Source organism: Cordyceps militaris (genome assembly GCF_000225605.1).
Source record: "Cordyceps militaris CM01 unplaced genomic scaffold CCM_S00006, whole genome shotgun sequence".
Classification (NCBI taxonomy): Eukaryota; Fungi; Ascomycota; class Sordariomycetes; order Hypocreales; family Cordycipitaceae; genus Cordyceps; species Cordyceps militaris.
The window spans coordinates 2,819,799-2,837,876 of record NW_006271974.1 but is presented as its reverse complement, the minus strand read 5'-3'; the positions used below and the strand labels follow the sequence as shown (position 1 = coordinate 2,837,876).

At 56.1% G+C, this 18,078-nt stretch overlaps 4 protein-coding genes across 4 annotated transcripts; 2 read left to right on the top strand and 2 right to left on the bottom strand.

The window, feature by feature from the left end:
- Positions 1-2,738: 2,738 nt before the first annotated feature.
- On the top strand, positions 2,739-4,085 carry CCM_08149 (uncharacterized protein; the record flags this gene model as incomplete). The annotated part of the gene is made up of 1 exon (XM_006673288.1): positions 2,739-4,085. One exon carries the CDS (start codon positions 2,739-2,741, stop codon positions 4,083-4,085), a length of 1,347 nt encoding a protein of 448 aa, XP_006673351.1.
- A 703-nt stretch (positions 4,086-4,788) lies between these two features.
- On the bottom strand, positions 4,789-6,840 carry CCM_08148 (uncharacterized protein; the record flags this gene model as incomplete). Its single annotated transcript, XM_006673287.1, has 2 exons — positions 4,789-4,858; positions 4,910-6,840. 2 exons carry the CDS (start codon positions 6,838-6,840, stop codon positions 4,789-4,791), a joined length of 2,001 nt encoding a protein of 666 aa, XP_006673350.1.
- A 6,061-nt stretch (positions 6,841-12,901) lies between these two features.
- Positions 12,902-14,731, top strand: CCM_08147 (retrograde regulation protein 2; the record flags this gene model as incomplete). The annotated part of the gene is made up of 2 exons (XM_006673286.1): positions 12,902-13,005; positions 13,069-14,731. The coding sequence occupies 2 exons, from the start codon at positions 12,902-12,904 to the stop codon at positions 14,729-14,731; spliced, it is 1,767 nt and encodes a 588-aa protein (XP_006673349.1).
- A 191-nt stretch (positions 14,732-14,922) lies between these two features.
- CCM_08146 (uncharacterized protein) lies at positions 14,923-17,071 on the bottom strand (the record flags this gene model as incomplete). Its single annotated transcript, XM_006673285.1, has 5 exons — positions 14,923-15,293; positions 15,347-15,689; positions 15,743-16,074; positions 16,141-16,255; positions 16,367-17,071. 5 exons carry the CDS (start codon positions 17,069-17,071, stop codon positions 14,923-14,925), a joined length of 1,866 nt encoding a protein of 621 aa, XP_006673348.1.
- Between the last annotated feature and the right edge of the window lie 1,007 nt (positions 17,072-18,078).

The following is an 18,078-nucleotide window of genomic DNA, read 5'->3' as shown; positions in this document are numbered from 1 at the left end:
TATCTTTATCAGGGCTGTGCCTGGTCACATTGGGTGATTGCTACAAGGAACTACTAGCACAGAAACTATTGGTTTTATTTCATCATTTTGCAACAAAAAGCCTCTGGAACCGTGCACACTCTTCGCATGACGCCAACCTCCGTCCCATGTCGGGAGCAAGGCGTGTGGCCGTATCACATCTCACAAAGTGCGCCACTCTCAGCCTGGATGGTCCGGGCCAGGGCGAGAACTACTCGATGGTCTTCTGCGAGACATTTGCTAACTAGGAGGGTAATGTTGTTGAGATGAAGGGCCAAGGTTGCGGCAGACTAGAGAGAGGTTGACCAGAAAGTCGTCAGGCGGGCGGATGTGAAACACGTTAGCGGCTTTCCGGACCAGGTCGGGATTGGTGATGGTGATGTGATGGATGTGATTGATGTGGGGAAGGATTTCGGGGCTGACAAGATGAAGAGGAGCAAGTCAAAATCTTTTCTCCGAGAACGCCCAAGACATTTCAGCCCTGATGTAGGGGCCACTTTTGCCAAGGGAGTTTGAACAAGTCTCACATGCAATAGAGACGGATGGATTGTGAGTAGCAAATGAGTGGTGGTGTAGGAATAATAATTAAAGGAAGACATGCTGGCCCAACTTCGCATCATGTGTGCACAAAAAGAGTCGAAATCTACATCAAACAGAAACAAAAAAGACTAAACTAACTACTAACTAGTGAGATGCTAATGCACAATGCCGGTATTATAGATTGCAAACAGGCACATATAGTTCATGGGGCTGTAAGTGACACTTGCCAACGCACCGCTTCAACAAGTCATGAGAGCGCATAAAGTGCATAAAATGCATTAATAACCAATGGCATTCCCGATGATATAGTCCAATTAGCAGAGAAGAAAGGCAAGATACCAGTTCCCACACTTCAACGTCCGCGCGCAACGACTGCCGAGACAGAAAAGGCCCCCGCATAACCAACCAACCATCAACGCCCCCCCCTCCCTTGTTTCTAAACCCGTCTTGAAGAAAGTACGCCACCGCCACGTTGTCCATGTATAGTTGGGCGTTTATTTTGAGTTATTTAGTCATTCGTTAATAAAGTGTGGAAAAGAGTTTTAAACAGAGAGCGATGTACGATGTAGAAGACGTGTTCGGGTCGAAGCGGCAGCAAAACCACCCCCCCCCTCTGCGCTAGTCATTGGCGATGAAACAACCAACGCTCCCTGTGCTCATTTTATCCTGGCCAACGAAAACAAAGGTAACACGTCACAACGCGAGTTCTTTTTTATCTGTGACGTACATGAACGCACAGGCATGTTCCTTGCTTGCTTTTGAAAATGGCTTGTAAGGCGAGCACGAGGGCATTGGTCTGGCACCAACAATGACGCGGCGGGGGGTGGTTACTCTATGGAACGAACGGCATCATGGCGTCCGGTTTTTTTGTCGTTTTCCGTTATCTAGTTGTCCATTGATTAGCTTTGTTTCGTTTTCAGCTTCTCTGTGCATTCTGGAAAACCTTGACAGCTGGCAAGATGTGGGAATGAAACCACCGTTCCGAAGAGATTGAGACCACACACACTCATCAAGCCCACACACACAGCGGCCCGTGGCGATGGGAACAGGAAATACAAAGTTTCGGCATAGGGTCGCAGCCTCGATGGAGCACACTTGTCCTCCCTCCTCCAGCGATACGGATACGTATGTGGTAGGGTTGCAACTTGAGAGAGAAAAAAAGCCCGCTTTGGTCTCGCACACACACACACGCTCAGGGAAACAAGATTGGGCCATGCAGAAGAACGTCGACGACGGAGCCCATATGCCGCGTTTTCCCACAGCAATGCATTCAGGAACCCCCCCTGTCGACATACATGACTTGTTGACCCCATGAACATGTCGTTGATCTGCCAAGCTCGACTGACATGGCCACATCGGCAACCCCCTCCTCCTTTCCCACGAGAGTCAACCGCTTTTGTCAGAGGGCCCTTTGTCAGCTCCAACGCCCATCCTCCCGGGCCCTTTCCCTTTTACCCCTTGGCCCGCTTCAGCGTGTTAGTTTGGACGGGCTTCTGAAGCACGCGAGAGGCTGTGAGTCAAATGACAAAGCAGAGGCGCTCAGTCAACCAGTCCAGCGGGTTTTGATCCCTGCGCTGCTGCTGCGTCCTTTTTTTTTTGCTTCAAGAGTCCAAGCTTGATGTAGATTGCAATAAAGTGTTGCCCCCATCCCCCATATAATATGCAGGACAGAGTGGTCAGCATGGGTACCCTTGCTTCTCTCCCTCTGGATTTATAAAAATAAGTTTTCCGTGCGGAACCCCCCCCCCCCTTCCCCGGGAAAACGTTTCTGTTAACTATCTGCCCTTTCTCTCCTCTTGCCTCTCATTTGCGGTTGCTGGGCATTTGTCTCACTCACTCTCACCCAACAGGTTTCCGCACTTTCCGCTCCAAAACGACAGCCGTGATTTCGACCCCCCCCGCCGCCCGCCGCCCGGCCCGGGTCTCGCATGATCACCATACCCCATGGGGGATCATTGAAAGATACAAGGTTTATTACATATCTCGAGTCGGTGGGCTGTTTGCCCTTGTTCGTGCCGCCGCCGGCGACCCCGACGACCCTTTTTCCGCACGGGGGCGCGGAACAATCATCTATCCCAGCTATATATGACCCTGGGGCCCAGTCTCTCCCCTGTCGGCGACGAGGCTTACAAAAAAAAAAAAGATTTCGCCAAGTATATCATCTTCTTCTTTTTATAGAAATGCAGCCGGAAACAGTCCTGCAAGCAGCCTACCTCCCCGGGAAGAAACCGCCACCGGCCGCCGCCGCCGCCGGCATGGGACCCCGACTCAACGGCAGCAGCCTCCGGGACCACCGGCCCGCGACGTCTTCTTCCTCGACGCCGCCGCTCGTACGCGGCACCCACCACCACCACCGAACCACCAGTTCCGTGTCACACGCGGCGCCGCGGCCGCCCCCGCGCGCCCGCAGCCACAGCACCTCGTCCGTCGGGGCGGCGGCGACGACGACAGTGCTCGTCGGGCGTCGGCGACAGCCCTTTGTCGTGTCCCGACGTCTATTGTGCAGCGCGAGTCCCTTTTTCCGGGACCAGCTGCAGCGCGGCTCGTGCTCCGCCAACAACAACACGGACGACCGGCCCGTGACGCTGTGGCTGCCGGGCGAGTCGGCGTCCATGTTTGGCCTGTTTGTCGAGTGGCTGCGGGCGCCGCGCTCGTTCCGGTCGCACGTGGACGACGCAGCGGCGGCGGCGGCGGCCACGGGGCGCAGCACGGCGGCGGCGGCCGCCGTGCTGCACTGGGCGCTCGTGCGGCTGCACCTGTTTGCCGCGCACCTGGGGCTCGCGGCGCTGCAGGACCTGGCCATGGATGCCGTGCAGGACCTGTACCTGCGGCGCGACTGGGACATGGCGCCGGCCGTGGTCACGTACCTGTACACGCGGTGCGAGGCGCGGCCCGCGGGCCGTCTGCGGCGCTGGGCCGTGGCCATGGTGGCCTTTTCCCTCGCCGTCGCCGGCGAGTCGGCCAGCAGCAGCAGCCACCAGGAGGAGGACCACCACCACCACCCCGCGCCGCGCCTGCGCAGCATGCTCGCCGCGCTGCCCGAACTCGCCGCCGACTACGCCGCGCACGTGCGCAGCATGCGCGCCGCCGGGCTCGACATGCGCTGGAAGAACCCGCAGCTGCGCATCCCCGCCAACGCCCTGCGCAACGACGACCGCGCGTTTGGCTTCCGCGAGTGCTCGTTTCACTCGCACCGCGCCGCCGTCGGCCAGGGTCCGTGTCCGCATGCCGCGAGCGGCTGGGGCGCGGCCGACACGGGGTCCATGCTGGATCTGGCCCAGCAGCAGCCGGAGGAGGAGGAGGAGGAGGAAGTGGTGGACGGCGACGATGACGCCACGAGGCAGTGGGAAAAGGAGTGGGCGGATGAGTTTTGGGGGCTCGAGGACGAGTACACGTGCACCACGAGCTTGCGGCCGCCGCCGCTAAGGAGGACGCTCACGGCGGCGAGTGTCAGGCCGTTGCTGTCCAAGTTTGGCAACCACGCCCGTAGTCCGTCCGTCGACGGCGTGTCTCCGACGTCGACATGAGTAAGTGGTGGTGCTGCCGTTGTGACGGCGGGTTAGCGAATCAGCACAATGTAGACGAATTCAAACATCACTTCACAATGAGACCGAGACGGCTCTTGTCAAACTTTCCCGTGTTTATTTGTGGTTGTTTTCTGGGCTCTTTGCCAAGCCAATGTAATAAAAGTAGAATAGAAAAGATAAAGAAGACAGCAAACCTCGTAAACATCATAATCCTCATTCAAGCAATATTTTTTGCCAGCGTCTTGTCTTGGTATAGTAGTCCAATCCCAGTATATAAGAAAAAGAAAAAAAAGTTTCAACCATAGAAGATAAGAAAATTTCAACATCCACCATGACTCAAGTATGTCCAGTTGCTAGCTGGTCGAACCTGGTCATGGCAGAGGCTGTACATTAGCAGAAAAAAAATAACAAGCAAAAAATAACTAGCGATAAAAAAACCATCGCTCTTATATTGAAAAGAAAAGGGAATCATCATTCAAAGTCGTAAAAAGTCGCAAAATTGTGGGATATTCCTCCTTGCCGCTGTCCACTGCAGCGGCCAGTAGTCCGAAAAGTTGGTCATACCAAGACGTCGGTTCTTCACCGTCAGTCAAGAGAACAAGAGCCAGTGTGGCAGCTGGCTCGCATGTGTCGAGATGGTAAGAAGGAAGGTGTAGGTACAGTGCAGATTGCTTTGTTTTCTGCAGGTCTGTAGTCGTCATGTTCAAGGGTAGATGTTTGCTTTGTTTTCTGCAGGTCTGTAGTCGTCATGTTCAAGGGTAGATGTGAGTGATCTGTCGGTCATGTATGTGTGTATTTGGTCACTGGCGCAACGGGTTGTTTACTGCGGCGACTGGGAGCGGCGGAGCTCCTCTTCTGGGCGGTTGATGGACCGGAGACGGTCATCAATGTACGCCAAACGGTTGGCCAGCGAGGCATTGTTCGCGCTGCTGCTCTCGGCGGCGGTCCCTTGCTGGACCGTTGCGTAGGGCCGGCGGAGGGCGCTCATTTCGATGCGGCCCGGGCTGGAAAAGCGATTGGGAAACGACTGGCTCGTGCTGGCCACGACAAACGGCGAGCCCAGCCGCGCAGGGGTGGCGCGGAGCGTGGGCTGCTGCTGCGCCGTCATGGGGCCCGTGAGCGCCGCCGTTGGGCCTCCCCGGGACGGCTGCGCGGCGGCTTCAAAGAGCTGCTGGATGTTGGTGCGCGGCACAAACAGGGTGTCGCGGTCGCGCGCCGACGTTGAGCAAAACTCGCTAAAGGAGTGCGAGCCTTGTAGGCTGCCGTCACTCTTGTTAGACGGGTCCGTCCAAAAGTCGGTGCCGAGACTGGGACGCTTGCGCCGGCGCGACTCGGGCACCGCCTGGCGCCGCTTCTGGGAGCTCGGCCGACTCTGGACCAGTCTCGCCGGGGACCCTAAACTTCGGTTCCGGCCCCCCGCTGTCTGGTTCTGGCGCATGGGCGCCCCGGAGAGGCCAAAAGGGTCCTCGAGTGTCGTGGACACACTGGGACCGCAGCTCTTGATAACAAAGGGAGAGCCCAGCGGTGCGCTCTCTTCAAGAAGAGGCCCGGATCCTGTGCGGAGAGAGGCTGGCGCGGTGATGGAGCTGGGCTCGTGACGCGACGTGCTTAGTCGAGCCAATGGCCCATGCGGTTGCATAGACTCGCTTGTGCTCATGCTCAGAGACATGGACATCTCGGAGGCTGAAAATACAGAGTGTTGCTGCTTGGGCGGCGCTGAGCGTCGATTCCTATAGCGGCTGGCGGTCTTGCCAAACGGCGTTGGGCTGTTGGCGTTGTACCGGTTGTTGCGGGCAGCGGAGCCGGTGCTAGTCTTGCAGAGCTCGCGGAGATAACCACGGGTGGCGGCGCACGTATGAGGCCACTGGGAAGCGGGACGGAGCGACTCCGCCGTGGGGGTGGTATTGCGACTTTCTTGGGGTTGTGTGGAAGGCTTTGACCGTCGCCAACTTCGCTTGGCTTCACGAGCGACCCTGAGGCAGACGCCATGGGGTGGGATTCCACTCTTGCCGATGCGGAATGGGGTCACCTTGGGGTCTTGTAGATACATTATATAAGTCGCCCAAAGATGTTGGCCCATGGATCTAGTCCAAGGCGCTTTTCTGGTTCTGAGGGAGGCGGTACGGGGTTTGGAGGCACGATGCGCGTCCTCTGCAGAAAGGAAGCTACCGAAGCGGTCGGTATACTCAGACTCGGGGCTGACACATTGGCTCAGCTCCTCCGAGGCCACCGAGTATCTGCTGAATAGCGAGGAGCTCGTCTGTGTTGATCGCGCTGTCGAGGGGCGGCTGGATTCGTAGTCAGGACTGGATTCTAGGCTGCTCAGAGTGCTGTCGAGAGACCAATCCGGGAACTGATGGGGTTCGAGAAGGGGTACGACGCCGGGTGCGGGCGTCTTGGGCGGCGAAAAGGTGCGCCCAGCCCAGGATTGTCGCGCGGAATGGTAAAAGTCGATTTGTTCGATGTCGCCAGAGATGGAGGGGTAAGCAGAGTCGATCATGTCTTCGTCGACGACGCCAGGCTCCTCAATACTCGGGATGGGGACGTCTGCAGCCGCGACTGAGGCGAGGAAGTCCTTAGTCGGCGCGGCGAGATTAGAAGCGGTTCGTTTGCGGAGGCGCAATCGTGGTCTTCCGGGCGACTTGGGAGGATGCGGCGCAGAGGTTGCAGGGTCTGCGATGGTCGAGGGCTCTGGGGTGGTTGGGTTATTTGAGCGCGCCGCCTGGGCCGCAGACGAGCGTAGGGAGCGATGCATGGCGGCGATCAAGGCGGGATGGTATGCAAGCGACGCAAGAGGCTTTCGGGGTCCTAGTCAAGTATGGAGCGGAGGCGCTAGTTGTCACAAAACCAGGCCAAAAACAAGCAAGTCTGACGCAGATGTCGGAGAAAAAAGCAAGGCGAACGAGCCCGACAATTGGTTGTGGAAGTGGGCGAAGAAGAAAAAGTGTCTCAAAATACGCAGTGATTCAGTCTGCAGTGCAGCAAGAGTCGGCTTGGATCAGAGAGGGCCGAGCGACAGCGACCGAGTCGTGGCTGGAGCGGTTGACAGGCACGGACAAGATAGCGAGCGCAGCTCTCCGGTGAGCCTAAGCAGCGGCGCGAAGCCTGGCACACATGCGCACGTATTTATAACGTCGGAAACGGGTGTCGCAATGCTGGGCGAAGCAGATTCAGTGTCGTTGGAGAGCGCAAAGAGAGGCGCAAGGCGACAAAAGAGGTGCGCAGGTCCAAGGTCGGTGGTTGGGTATGTCGCGAGCGAGTGAGGCAATGGTGAGCGTTTGCGCTGGCTGGCGGTGCGGCGTCGTCGCAGAGTCGACCGGGCGTCGGAAAAGGCAGCGAGAATAAAATCGCCACAGTCGCAAGTGTCTCTGGATCGGAAGAAGGAAGCAAAGAAGCACTTTGCAGCGTTGGAGAAGTCGTGGTGATGGAATGGGCGCAAAAAAAGAAGGACTGGAATGGGTGTGTGAATCGGGGGGGGGGAGGGGAGAAGGATGGAAGGAGGGATGGATGATGGGTCGGTCGCAAGCGCAGGCGAGCGGGCATGGGCGAGGATACCTTGGGCTGATGGGGGAATGGGGAGGAACTTGTCTGGGCTCAAAGAGTACCTACTTGTGCGGTATCCGAGAGTGACCTCAGCACCGACTTTGCCGAGCCCAAGATAGGCTGCTGGGCGGTGGGGCAGCTGGTGAACCGGAGAGAGGGGGAGGTATCTCTCGCTGGTCTCGCAGGTACTTGTTTTCGATGGGCAGAGTACCGGTACACAGCACAAGCGGTCTCGTTAGCAGTTAGCACTTGCAACAGCAACCAGGGGCGGCCAGGGGGGAACGTTCTGCCTGCAGAGTCCTACCTGCGGGTCCTATCCACTGTAAAACTAGCACGAGTCCACTATGCGCTCGCTTTCTCACTGGCTGACGGGCACCCACCAGGGCCAGCGCCGGCCACCGCTTCAGTGGCCAAGCTCGCTGCAAGTTCTGCTCGACTGTGCCCAGACAGCGCTACCAGTGTCGCGACCCGCGCTAGCAAGGGCGCCGGTCCACAGCCCAAGCCCACCGCTTTGCCTCACCAAAGTATACCAAAGTATTGACGACAACCGAACGACCGGCCCATCGTTGGCTTTTCCTCACCCGACACCAACTCTAAACAGGTACCCCGTCTCGGTCCAGTACTCATGCAAACACCACATTGTCTCCCCAACTAATCCGTACTCCGTAATACCGGCTTCGCCCAGCAGACCAGGAACCACCCGCCGCTAGGGTCCTCTCGTTCGTTAGCGCTCTTCTGTAAATGCGGTGAACCGGGTCCCGGCCGCCTGCAAGCCTCTCTCTTCGGACTCTTCCTCTGATGAACTGCAATGGACGATTGAGCAGAGACATGTCTTCCGGCCAACCATTGTCCACCCAGGGGGCCACCCCCAGCCCAACGTGCATGCTGCATTCGCTCCGGGGAGTTGCCGCTCACAGAAGATCCGCCTCCGAGGGCCACAAAGTCCCCTTCTTTTCGCGGGGACCCTGAGAGCCCCAAAGCAAGGATTCAACTGATCCCCAGAGACATTGTGCTTAAATACCGAGACCTTTTGTTTTGTTTCTGTCCATACTGACACTCCATACAAAGTACACAGAGAATACTCGTAGGGTCGTATCATGGCACAATGGCTCGCTACCTACCAACTATGCTCACAGCTTCGGTGACCAGTTGACAACACTACCATCACCTGTTCCCAATGTGCTTTCATTACTTAATTTCACCGCCAAATTACACCCCCCCAATCCTCAGTCCATTATTCAATAACTCATGAACCCCTTGGGATGCGCTCCCGTCCTTCCCGCCCCATATCCCACCGTTCATGCCGCATGGCGCCCGCCCGGAACGTGCGCCACACCACCACCAGACATCAAGTGACAATAGCAACACTTGAATCTGACTACTTTCATTCCGCTGCTCACGGGGTCCTCGTCATGCAAACATGAATCAAATCAGCTCGAAAGTCAACCTGGTGTACGGATACCGGCGCCAGGCCAATCTGCGCAACTTGACCAACTCTTTGACCTCGATTGTCTACAACCATAACACGCGCACTGAAACCAGTCGTGTCAAGTTGTCAAGCGACAGAACAGAAGTTGTAATTGATTATGCGTGCGAATCCGTCACGGATACCCACCCAGCTAAGTGTTATGACCAGTAAGTATCCTGACAGTTCGGCAGATGGTGTCAGTTGTCTCGCAGGCAATATTGTCTGTCCCTCGTCGTTGCTTTTTCCCTCGTTGCTGCGCTTCTGGCACACCGTTGCATCCCAGCCTATCGACCTATCTCATCCCGGGCAGCGGGCCAGCGCCACCATTGTTGGAAAAAAGAAGGTTGCAGTCAGTGTCTATGTGTGCAGACCTAGCACAAATTAAAAACCGCAGAGGTGGCTGCTGCTCGAATGGTAAGCAACCCACACGATGCGCCCCAACAAGTTCTGTAGCAAGATATGCAAGACAATGATGGCAGCGAATCAATGGCTGTCATGCGTGATTCCAATTGCGCCGCTGAGACGCACCATTTGCAACTTGGATTCTCTTTTCTCGTTGCAATGCCTGGCTTGGTGAGATGGGCGAGCGGTGGAAATCACTAAAGACTCAAGACATGATCGGATATTGGGTGGATGGTGCAGACTCGTCACGGGTTGCGTGAGAAATGGTGCATCATGATTGCATTGGCGCCCCCAAGAGAGAGGAGAAGTAGGAGAAGTCTGCACGGCAGACAGAAAACCGAAGTGGGCATTTGCTGGTCTCTGAAGGTTGCCGTGAAACGCGTCTGGCGCGAAAGGAACGCGTCATTAACGCGGTTCGTGAGAAAGGTGGGGTGTGAGATCCACTAAAGAAAATGGGGCCCGACACCATCTTGACCAACCCGGGCCGTGCCTGGCGACGCCTCGCTAAACCGAGTATGGCGTAGGTGCCCAGCCACAGTACGACGCTGCTCCTTTACTATTCCTCTGTCAAAAACCATTTATGAGGCTGGCATTGGCTTGCAGAACTGTCTTCTGCCGTTGAAACACGCCGAGATTTTCGTCGACAGTGGTCCCAGACACATGGCATAATAGACCGAGCGCTATAAAAAGAAACCGGCTCAATGGCCGAGTTCAACGACCGCCCGGTTGGCCTTGGCTGGCAACCGCTTTCCAACTGTCCAACTAACTAATTAATAGCACTTGTACGGATACCTGCTGCTTCAAAGTGGTTTGAGCTCGGCTTATGTGATTCCGTCAAACTGCCGCACCACACCGTCGCTCCACGAACTGCTGCCGGCTTCGTGTTGTGCACCTCGCCGCCAAGGTGATTGGATACCCGCCACGCCTCCTCCCGTCACAAAGTGACAGAAGCATCCCCTGCCAGCCATTCATACCTCGCTTCTCGTCCATGCGGCGCCTACATCTATCTGTTGTGGGGGATGCATCACGCCGACTATCGAGTGCTTCGCAGCCATCCTCGACCCTGTGGCGTGAGCACGCCGGTAGCAACAATACTAGTTAAGCCTTTCCCATCCACCTCTTCCCCGCGTGACAATGCAGGCTGGCCGTCGCAATACACGATTGGCTGGTAAGAAACATGGGGTGCCGAACAAAAGAGAAGTGATAGATGTGAACTATTATTGTCTAGCTCCATGTTGGGTTCGGGGGGCTGTGTCCGATAGTCCCGCTCTCAGGCATGTATGCGTGATGCCGCGAGGTTGCAGTCGGAAACCACAGATGGCAAGGTTTGTTTCGCTCGCCGTCGTTTGCAACTCGGGGCGCAGATGCGTTGTGACTGATGAACCGGCCTCTCTTCCAATGCGGAATGAATAGGAATATCTATGACACAATTGTACGTTTCTGGTGGTGCGCAGCGCTAGGCAGTCGATGGCCGGATATGTCTGCCCGCCGACCGTTGCGTCATGCATTCCACACCGAGCATCGCGGGGATGCGCTATCCCAATTGCGAGCTCCAGCCCGATTGCCTAACAGTTCGAGTCTCTTGAGCAACTTTTGTCAGCCTATCGCTAGTCCATTGCATGACGCAGTGACGTCGAGAAGTGACTAGCCACGAAACCACTACTCCCGAGGCTTTGGCTTTGGCTTTACAAAGAATAGTTGCACCTGAATCTGTTTTCGAGTCCTCGCAACGGAAAAAATGAAGCAACCCTGACCAGTCAGTCTCTATACGTTTCAAAAAAAAAAGTATACAGCTTGGCATGGTCAATTGGCAAATGAAAACGCAAAATGCGCCCTACCACTAATACTGAGCAATCATGGTCTCACCGACAGACTCAAACCAGTTACACAGGTTGCACAATGTATGTACCATCGATTCGACGGTTGCCAGGTGCGATTGAAAGCGTTGAAAACAACAACAAGAGAGAGCAAACACAATATTGTGACACGCGACGCGTTCCTCGCTGCTGCCCCTGCGTGGCTATGCGAGCACGTTTTGCCTGGCCTGGTTGGCCAAATATCAAGGTGGCCTCGTTTCTTTGTGACAGGGGAGGCGACGGGGCTTGTTCGACTGGCAGCGTCGGCCCACGTAGTTGTTGGCCCGAGTATTCGAACAAGACATGCATGAGAGAATGGGGCGCGGGCTTGCTCTTTCTTGGAGCCCGAAGCTCGGACCAAGATGTGATCTGGCCATATCCTCACCTGGTCGGCGGCAAGGTACGAAAGCAAGTTTGAGATCGGGGAAGAGAACCCACGCCGAATTGCAAGCTCTGTGTTGAGCCACGTCTCGCTTCAACCACTGCAAGCCCGAGCAGGAGTGGCCTGCGGCAGGACAGGGCTATTCTCAGGTTCCGTCCTTTTCTTTTGGCGCTGCCTTGCTGTTGGCGTGGCTGAGTGCGGCGTAGTGGAAATGCTTCGCGAAACACAGATCCCCCTCTCTGGGCGAACCGCCGTCTGGTCTCCTCTTTGTCCGGCTCCAGACGGGACCCGGACGACCGCCCGACCCATCAACGCGGCACGGCCCCCGACAGCTATCACGGATGCCTACGCGCCGGGGCGCAGCGGCTGTAAAAGAAAAAAAGGCTGCGACTGAGCATCAGGCCAGTGAATGCAGAGAACAGTATACAATACATGTGGTGCGCCGAATGGCGCGCCCGTCTTGAGCATGAATGAACAATATACTACAAATTACCAAGGGAGATCAGAGTGAAGAATCGCTCCGTAATTAAACAAACAAAGGCGCACCGGGTTGCCTTTCCGGTCACCGTGGTACGGGCAACATGACCGTTTACTTACTGTGCCCCGCCCACGAAAGTAAGAGGAGAATGTTTCTTTCATGAAATCGCAAAGAATTACAAGCGCCAGCTGAGAGAAGGATGCTGTTTAGAGAATATTCGAATATTCCCTAATATGTAGGATTTCTGTTCTGCAGAAGAAGAATGTCGACGTTCATTTATGCTGCCCACTTTCGGAGCCAGCACCCGACCCCCGCCGATGGTTTACCGCCTGAGCGAAGCATGAACTACAGTAACGCGGGTATCTGCTGGGAAAAGTCCTAGTAATAAGTTGGGCAGATTATACTCTCCGCAAAGTTGCAATCCGGTCATTGTCCCGTTATACATGTTGTGAGCTGGAATTGGCGTTGCCAACTTTAATAAGCGCGCCATTTTGGTGCGGGCCATCTGGAGATATCTGCGCGACCCGCAATTTTTCACCGACCTCAAACGGACGCTTCATCATGGCTTAGCGATAGCATCCGATCTCGACCATATACTCGGCCTCGTACAGAGACTTCTGATGCTGTGCATTTGAATTGTATTCGTTTCTCCTGCTGCCAAATACCCGGCTCTAAGCTCCCGCCGCAATGGCTGTCCCCGACATTGTCACCATCGAGAACCTGTCGACAAAACTGCCGCAATGGCGTCCTGACGCAGCCAACCATCTATACGCCATTGTTGATATGGGAAGGTGCGTTTCTACCCATATATTCCTCTCTGTGCTTGTCTATTCCGGTATTAATTTCCTTCGCAGTAACGGCGTCCGCTTCTCCATCACGTCGCTGGCCCCTCCCTTCTCGCGGCTGCTCAATCCGCTCTTCTCCACGCGCGCAGCCATTTCGCTCTTTGACGCGCTCACTCCGTCTACCTCTGGCGACGGCAGTCTCGTCTTTCCCGCGCAGACCGTGACCGACGTGGCCGAGGCCGTGGCCAGCTTCCACCACGTTGCCGTCGCGCACGGCGTGCCGCAGTCCCAGATGTACATCTTTGCCACCGAGGCCATGCGCCGCGCCGACAACGCCGGCGACATGCTCGCCGCCATTCGCGCGGCGACGGGCGGGCTTGGTGTGCAGATCCTCGCGCCGGCGGTCGAGACGCTGTGCGGCGCCGTCATGGGCACCCGCAGCAGCCTCGTCGGCGTGCCCGGCGGTGCGCTCTTCCTCGACCTCGGCGGCGGCAGCGTCCAGATGACCTGGGTCGACACCGCGGTGCCCGACTACATGATCGCCGCGGCAACAGCGGGTGCGAGCATGCCGTACGGTGCCGCCAAGCTGGTGCGTGTGCTGGAGCAGCAGTCGGTGGAAACGCAGACGATCGAGATTGACACGCTGCGGGCGGGCATCAAGGCTGTGTACGACGGCCTCTGTGTCAAGTTTCCGGCGCTCAGGGCCATCAGAGAGGCGTATGAGAGGGGCGAGGAGGCGACCGTCGATGTGTACATGTGCGGCGGTGGATTCCGTGGCTATGGCACAATGCTCATGCACGACGAGGCCATCAAGCCCTACCCCATTCCCTCGATATCGACGTACACCGTTGACGGCACCAAGTTCAAGGAGACGCAGCGCATGCTCAACATCAATACCGAGTACGCGGGCAAGATTTATGGTCTCTCGAAGCGCCGCCGCAGGCAGTTTCCCGCCATCGTCCATGTTGTCGAGGCCTTTACCAGCGCGGTGCCGAACATTGGTCGTGTCACATTCAGCGGCGGCTCCAACCGACAAGGTGCTCTGCAGATGATGCTGCCGCCAGAGATTCGGGAGAGTAATCCCTTGGAAGTACTGGCCAACATTGATCCCATCGACAAGCCCATTTTTGATGCCGGCTTGGAACTCCTGCTATCCAGTCTGCCGGATCCATCCATCATCTCCAAGATGCCCACAATCCTCGCGCCAGGCCTCGGGTACCTCTTCATCAAGGAGCTGTGGACACGAGCTGGCCACGAAGCAGACGTCAACGCCTCCATTTCCCTCCACGCCTCCGTCATTCGCGATCCAGGATGCCCTGGTCTGACGCACCTGTCGCGCGCTCTGCTCGGTATCGCGCTCGCGACAAGATGGGGCTCGTTTCTTTCGCCCGCTGACGCGCAGCTCGAGCAAGGTCTCATCGCCATCATCAAACGATACGGTAGCGAGGCTCTTTTCTGGACTCGGTACCTGGGTGCTGTTGCCGGTGCAATCGCCGAGATCCTGCCATTTTCGCCTGCCTCTGCCGGCGAACTCAAACGGGCAGTGGAATTTAAATCAGAAATTGTGCAAAAAGAAAACAGCCGCGTGGTCAAACTATCCATCGGCATTGCTAGGGACTACACACGACGCCTGGACGAAGAAGCACTTGTGGACAATATCAAGTCGGCTACCAAGAACAAGGAAGAGGGAAGTCCGAAAAAGGTTTCCGTCACGATTTATCAACGCGATTGATGGTGAAACAAAAATCAACATTTCATTAGACCGCTGGTAAGGCCACTAACTATGCAAGCATGCTATCGTTTTTCATTCTTGTCATCATTGAAATGCGAACCACAATCATCAAAACAGAAATCGTTGAAACGGCAATCATTGAAACTGAAATCATCAAATCGTCGAATCATTCACGGAAGAAGAATATCTTCCTATTCATCATCATCATCATCACATTCGTCATCATGTCGTGAGCCCTTGGACTTGCTGGACTTGGGGTTTCGGCGACGGGCATTGAGCTTCTTAAGCTCATGGTTGACAACGAGAGAGGCCAACAACTTGTCAATCTCATTGGAAGATCCCTGAACACGGGAGTAAAACTCCTTGCGGGACTCAAACAGGTGCTTGCTAGTCGAATGAAGAGTCTTGCTCTTGCACGCCTTGCTGGGGTACTTGGAAGAGGAAAGCCAATCGAGAGACACTTCAAGGCTCTTCTTGGTGCGGAACTGATAGTGGTAGAACGTGGTCATGAGAGGAAAGACCAGGTCTAACATCCATCGGTAAAGTTTACCGTGCTCAGCAGCTGCGAAACGTCAGTGGTTATTCTCAGAGCGTGCTCGGCTGGATGCTGCTTACCGATGGGGTCGAACGCATCATACTCCTTGGCAAGTCTGCCCATGTGCTTCTTGAAGGTAGCCAGTGTCTCACGGTAAATGAGGATAAGCTGCCACAAGCTGGCCCAGACGGCGAGACGCTCCTCGGACTTGATGGCGCCTTGCTGTGCGAGAATCTCGTCCAATTCCCTGAGGATATCGTGCTCGATGAAACGAGCACCCTGTCGGGCAATGTTTCTCAAGCGCGCCTGCACGGAGAGGGGCAGGCTGACAAACTTGTTGGTCGGGTCACGGCACCAAAATGCGTCAGTCTTCCAGATGCGGAAGAAGCAGTTGAGCCTGTGTACATTGCTCACGAGGCGGTGCTACCAGGTGTCAGTTATTTCCTCGCAACAACTTGGGGAAAGAATTCACTTACTCTTGGGAGCCCCTCGCCATCCTGGTGGTAGGCGAGCATGAAGCTTTGGAGAGCATACCTGAACTTGGTAATGTGCTCGCGCTTGATCTCTTCCTCGACCCACCCCTGCAGCTGCCCGTGGCTCGGGACTTCATCGCGGGGAAAGTCGGCCAGGCGGAGGCCTCCTGTCTCATTGGAATCTTCCTGCATGCGGTATGCCTGGACAGTGACTTTGAGGGGGTTGGAGGAGGAGTCCTTGCTCAGGTAGAGGAGGATTTTTTTGGGATTGCCAGTGTGAAAGCGCGGGCCGTTGCACATCATGTCTTCCTCGGCAGCGTCCTCGGACCAGATGTCTATAAGCGGGACGGGTTAGCTGTGGGGTGCACATCGGTAGCAGGGGTGGCGGAGCCGATCCGTACCTGGGATCCTTCCAATCACGGGCCATGTCATACCGGGAGTGACACGGGTGCATACGAGGTGGGAATGTTCGGGGAAGGCCTTCCGGCACGTGGGACACACACCATTTTCGTGACACTGCATTGGGTGCAACGGGCGTGCAAGTCAGCAAAAGCGGCACACAATCGGTTTGGGCAGCGAAGCAGATGGCTTGCATGCATGCGGGAACGGTGGCGACCAATGACTTACACGAATCTTGGAGACACGACAGGGCACACATGCACCAGTTTTGCGCACATCCGCCGTCTGCATGGGATCCTGAAGCTGACGGTGCCTCTTCTCAACCGCATTACTGGAACGACGACGCTTGAGACCGGCAGCCTCTGGCGACTTTGCATCATGCAACTGGATGTGGCTTGGGTACCCAACAGGCAGCTGCTTAGGAGACGGCTCACCCTGGGGGTAAGTCCACTCATCGTCGTACGACTTGGCCTCACTCAGCGCAAGCCTGGCATAGTGATCATGGTCGGCGGCGTCGAGCACCGACGAGGACGAGCCAGAGTGCTCCGATGGCGAGGTACTGCCGGCGGGGACGAGACCGGGCGGGGAGTGGCCACCGGTGTAGTCGGACGGCGGGGACGGGGCCTCCTCGTCGTCGGACGCGCGAAGGTTGGCATTCATCCTCCAAAAGTCGGATTCCAGGGACTCGAGGGAATGGCCATCAATGGGGTACGACTCGGCACCGTCAAACCCCTTGGACAACTGGTAGTAGTCGTCAGACAGCCCCCAGTTGGACTGGATGACGGCGGAGGCAGAGGGAAAGGTGCCAGTGTCCTGGGTGTCCTGGTAGTAGGAGTTCCAGTCAAAGACTTGGTGGAAGAGCTCGTCCTCCGATGAAACGGGAGGAGAGGAAGGGATGCGGGAAACAGATCTGCTACCTCTATACGACTCCATTTTCTTCAGAGAGCTAGGACCCGGGGGAAGCCGTGTAAGTCACGGGGGGGGGGAGGGGGGAGGGGGGGGGGGGGGGCGTGCGTGCAATTCCGGTGGAACTCTGTGTCTTCGATTGCGCCGCAGCCGCGTCTTAGCTGCCGCTTCTGCTTTGGTTCCCGTCGTGTCTTTCTTCTTTGGGACAGAAAGTGGTGCTGCTCCTTGCAGTAGCCTTGCTTTTTTTTGCTGCTGAGTAGGGGAAGGGGGGGGGGAGGACCGCTCTCACCGAGAACGACACAACCAGGAATCCTTGCCTCTTTGCAAATTGGGGAAAAGGGCAAGCCTTGCAGGGTGGCTATAGTGAATTGGTGGTATGGGCACAAGGACAACAACCTTGAAAGTGTGGGAGGGTGTGTGGAGGTGTGTGTGTGTGTGTATGTGATGGCTGTTGGGTTTTGTATGTTGGTGATGGGTTCTTCTTTTGCCTTATCGGTGTTCTTTGTTTATTGAAAGTGAAGGTCAATTGAAGTACGATTCTCAAGAAAGAAATACTTTTGAGAAGAGGAGAAGGTAGATGTACCAGAACACCCCAAAGGCCAAAAGGCCGGGTACCCTCTAGGGGCCCTTCTTTTTAGTTTCCCATCCATCATTCAACGCTCGTCCCGCTGCCATGGCCGCCGCTCGACTTACACCATCGTCAGAAAAGTGCATTTTCGGTGTGGCAGGCCTGTCTGATTGGCCAGTTGCCCTCGCGCCCCGCTGTTTTGGGCCAATGGAGGAGGGGGACACTCACCGATTTTGACCATTTCAGGCCAGTCTCTGATTGGCTGGATTCGGCCCTCATGGCACCTCATTGCTCTTTTGCTTGTTACACCACGCGCTGCCTGTTGGGTCTCGGGTTTCAATTTTTTTTTTTTTCCAACTGTGCCATGTGATTGATCACGCAATCTCTTTTCTCTCTTTTTTTTGTTTGCGTCTTGCCAATTTTGTTGACGTCGAGGGCGTGCGGCCGCGCAGGGTGGGAGTTGGTT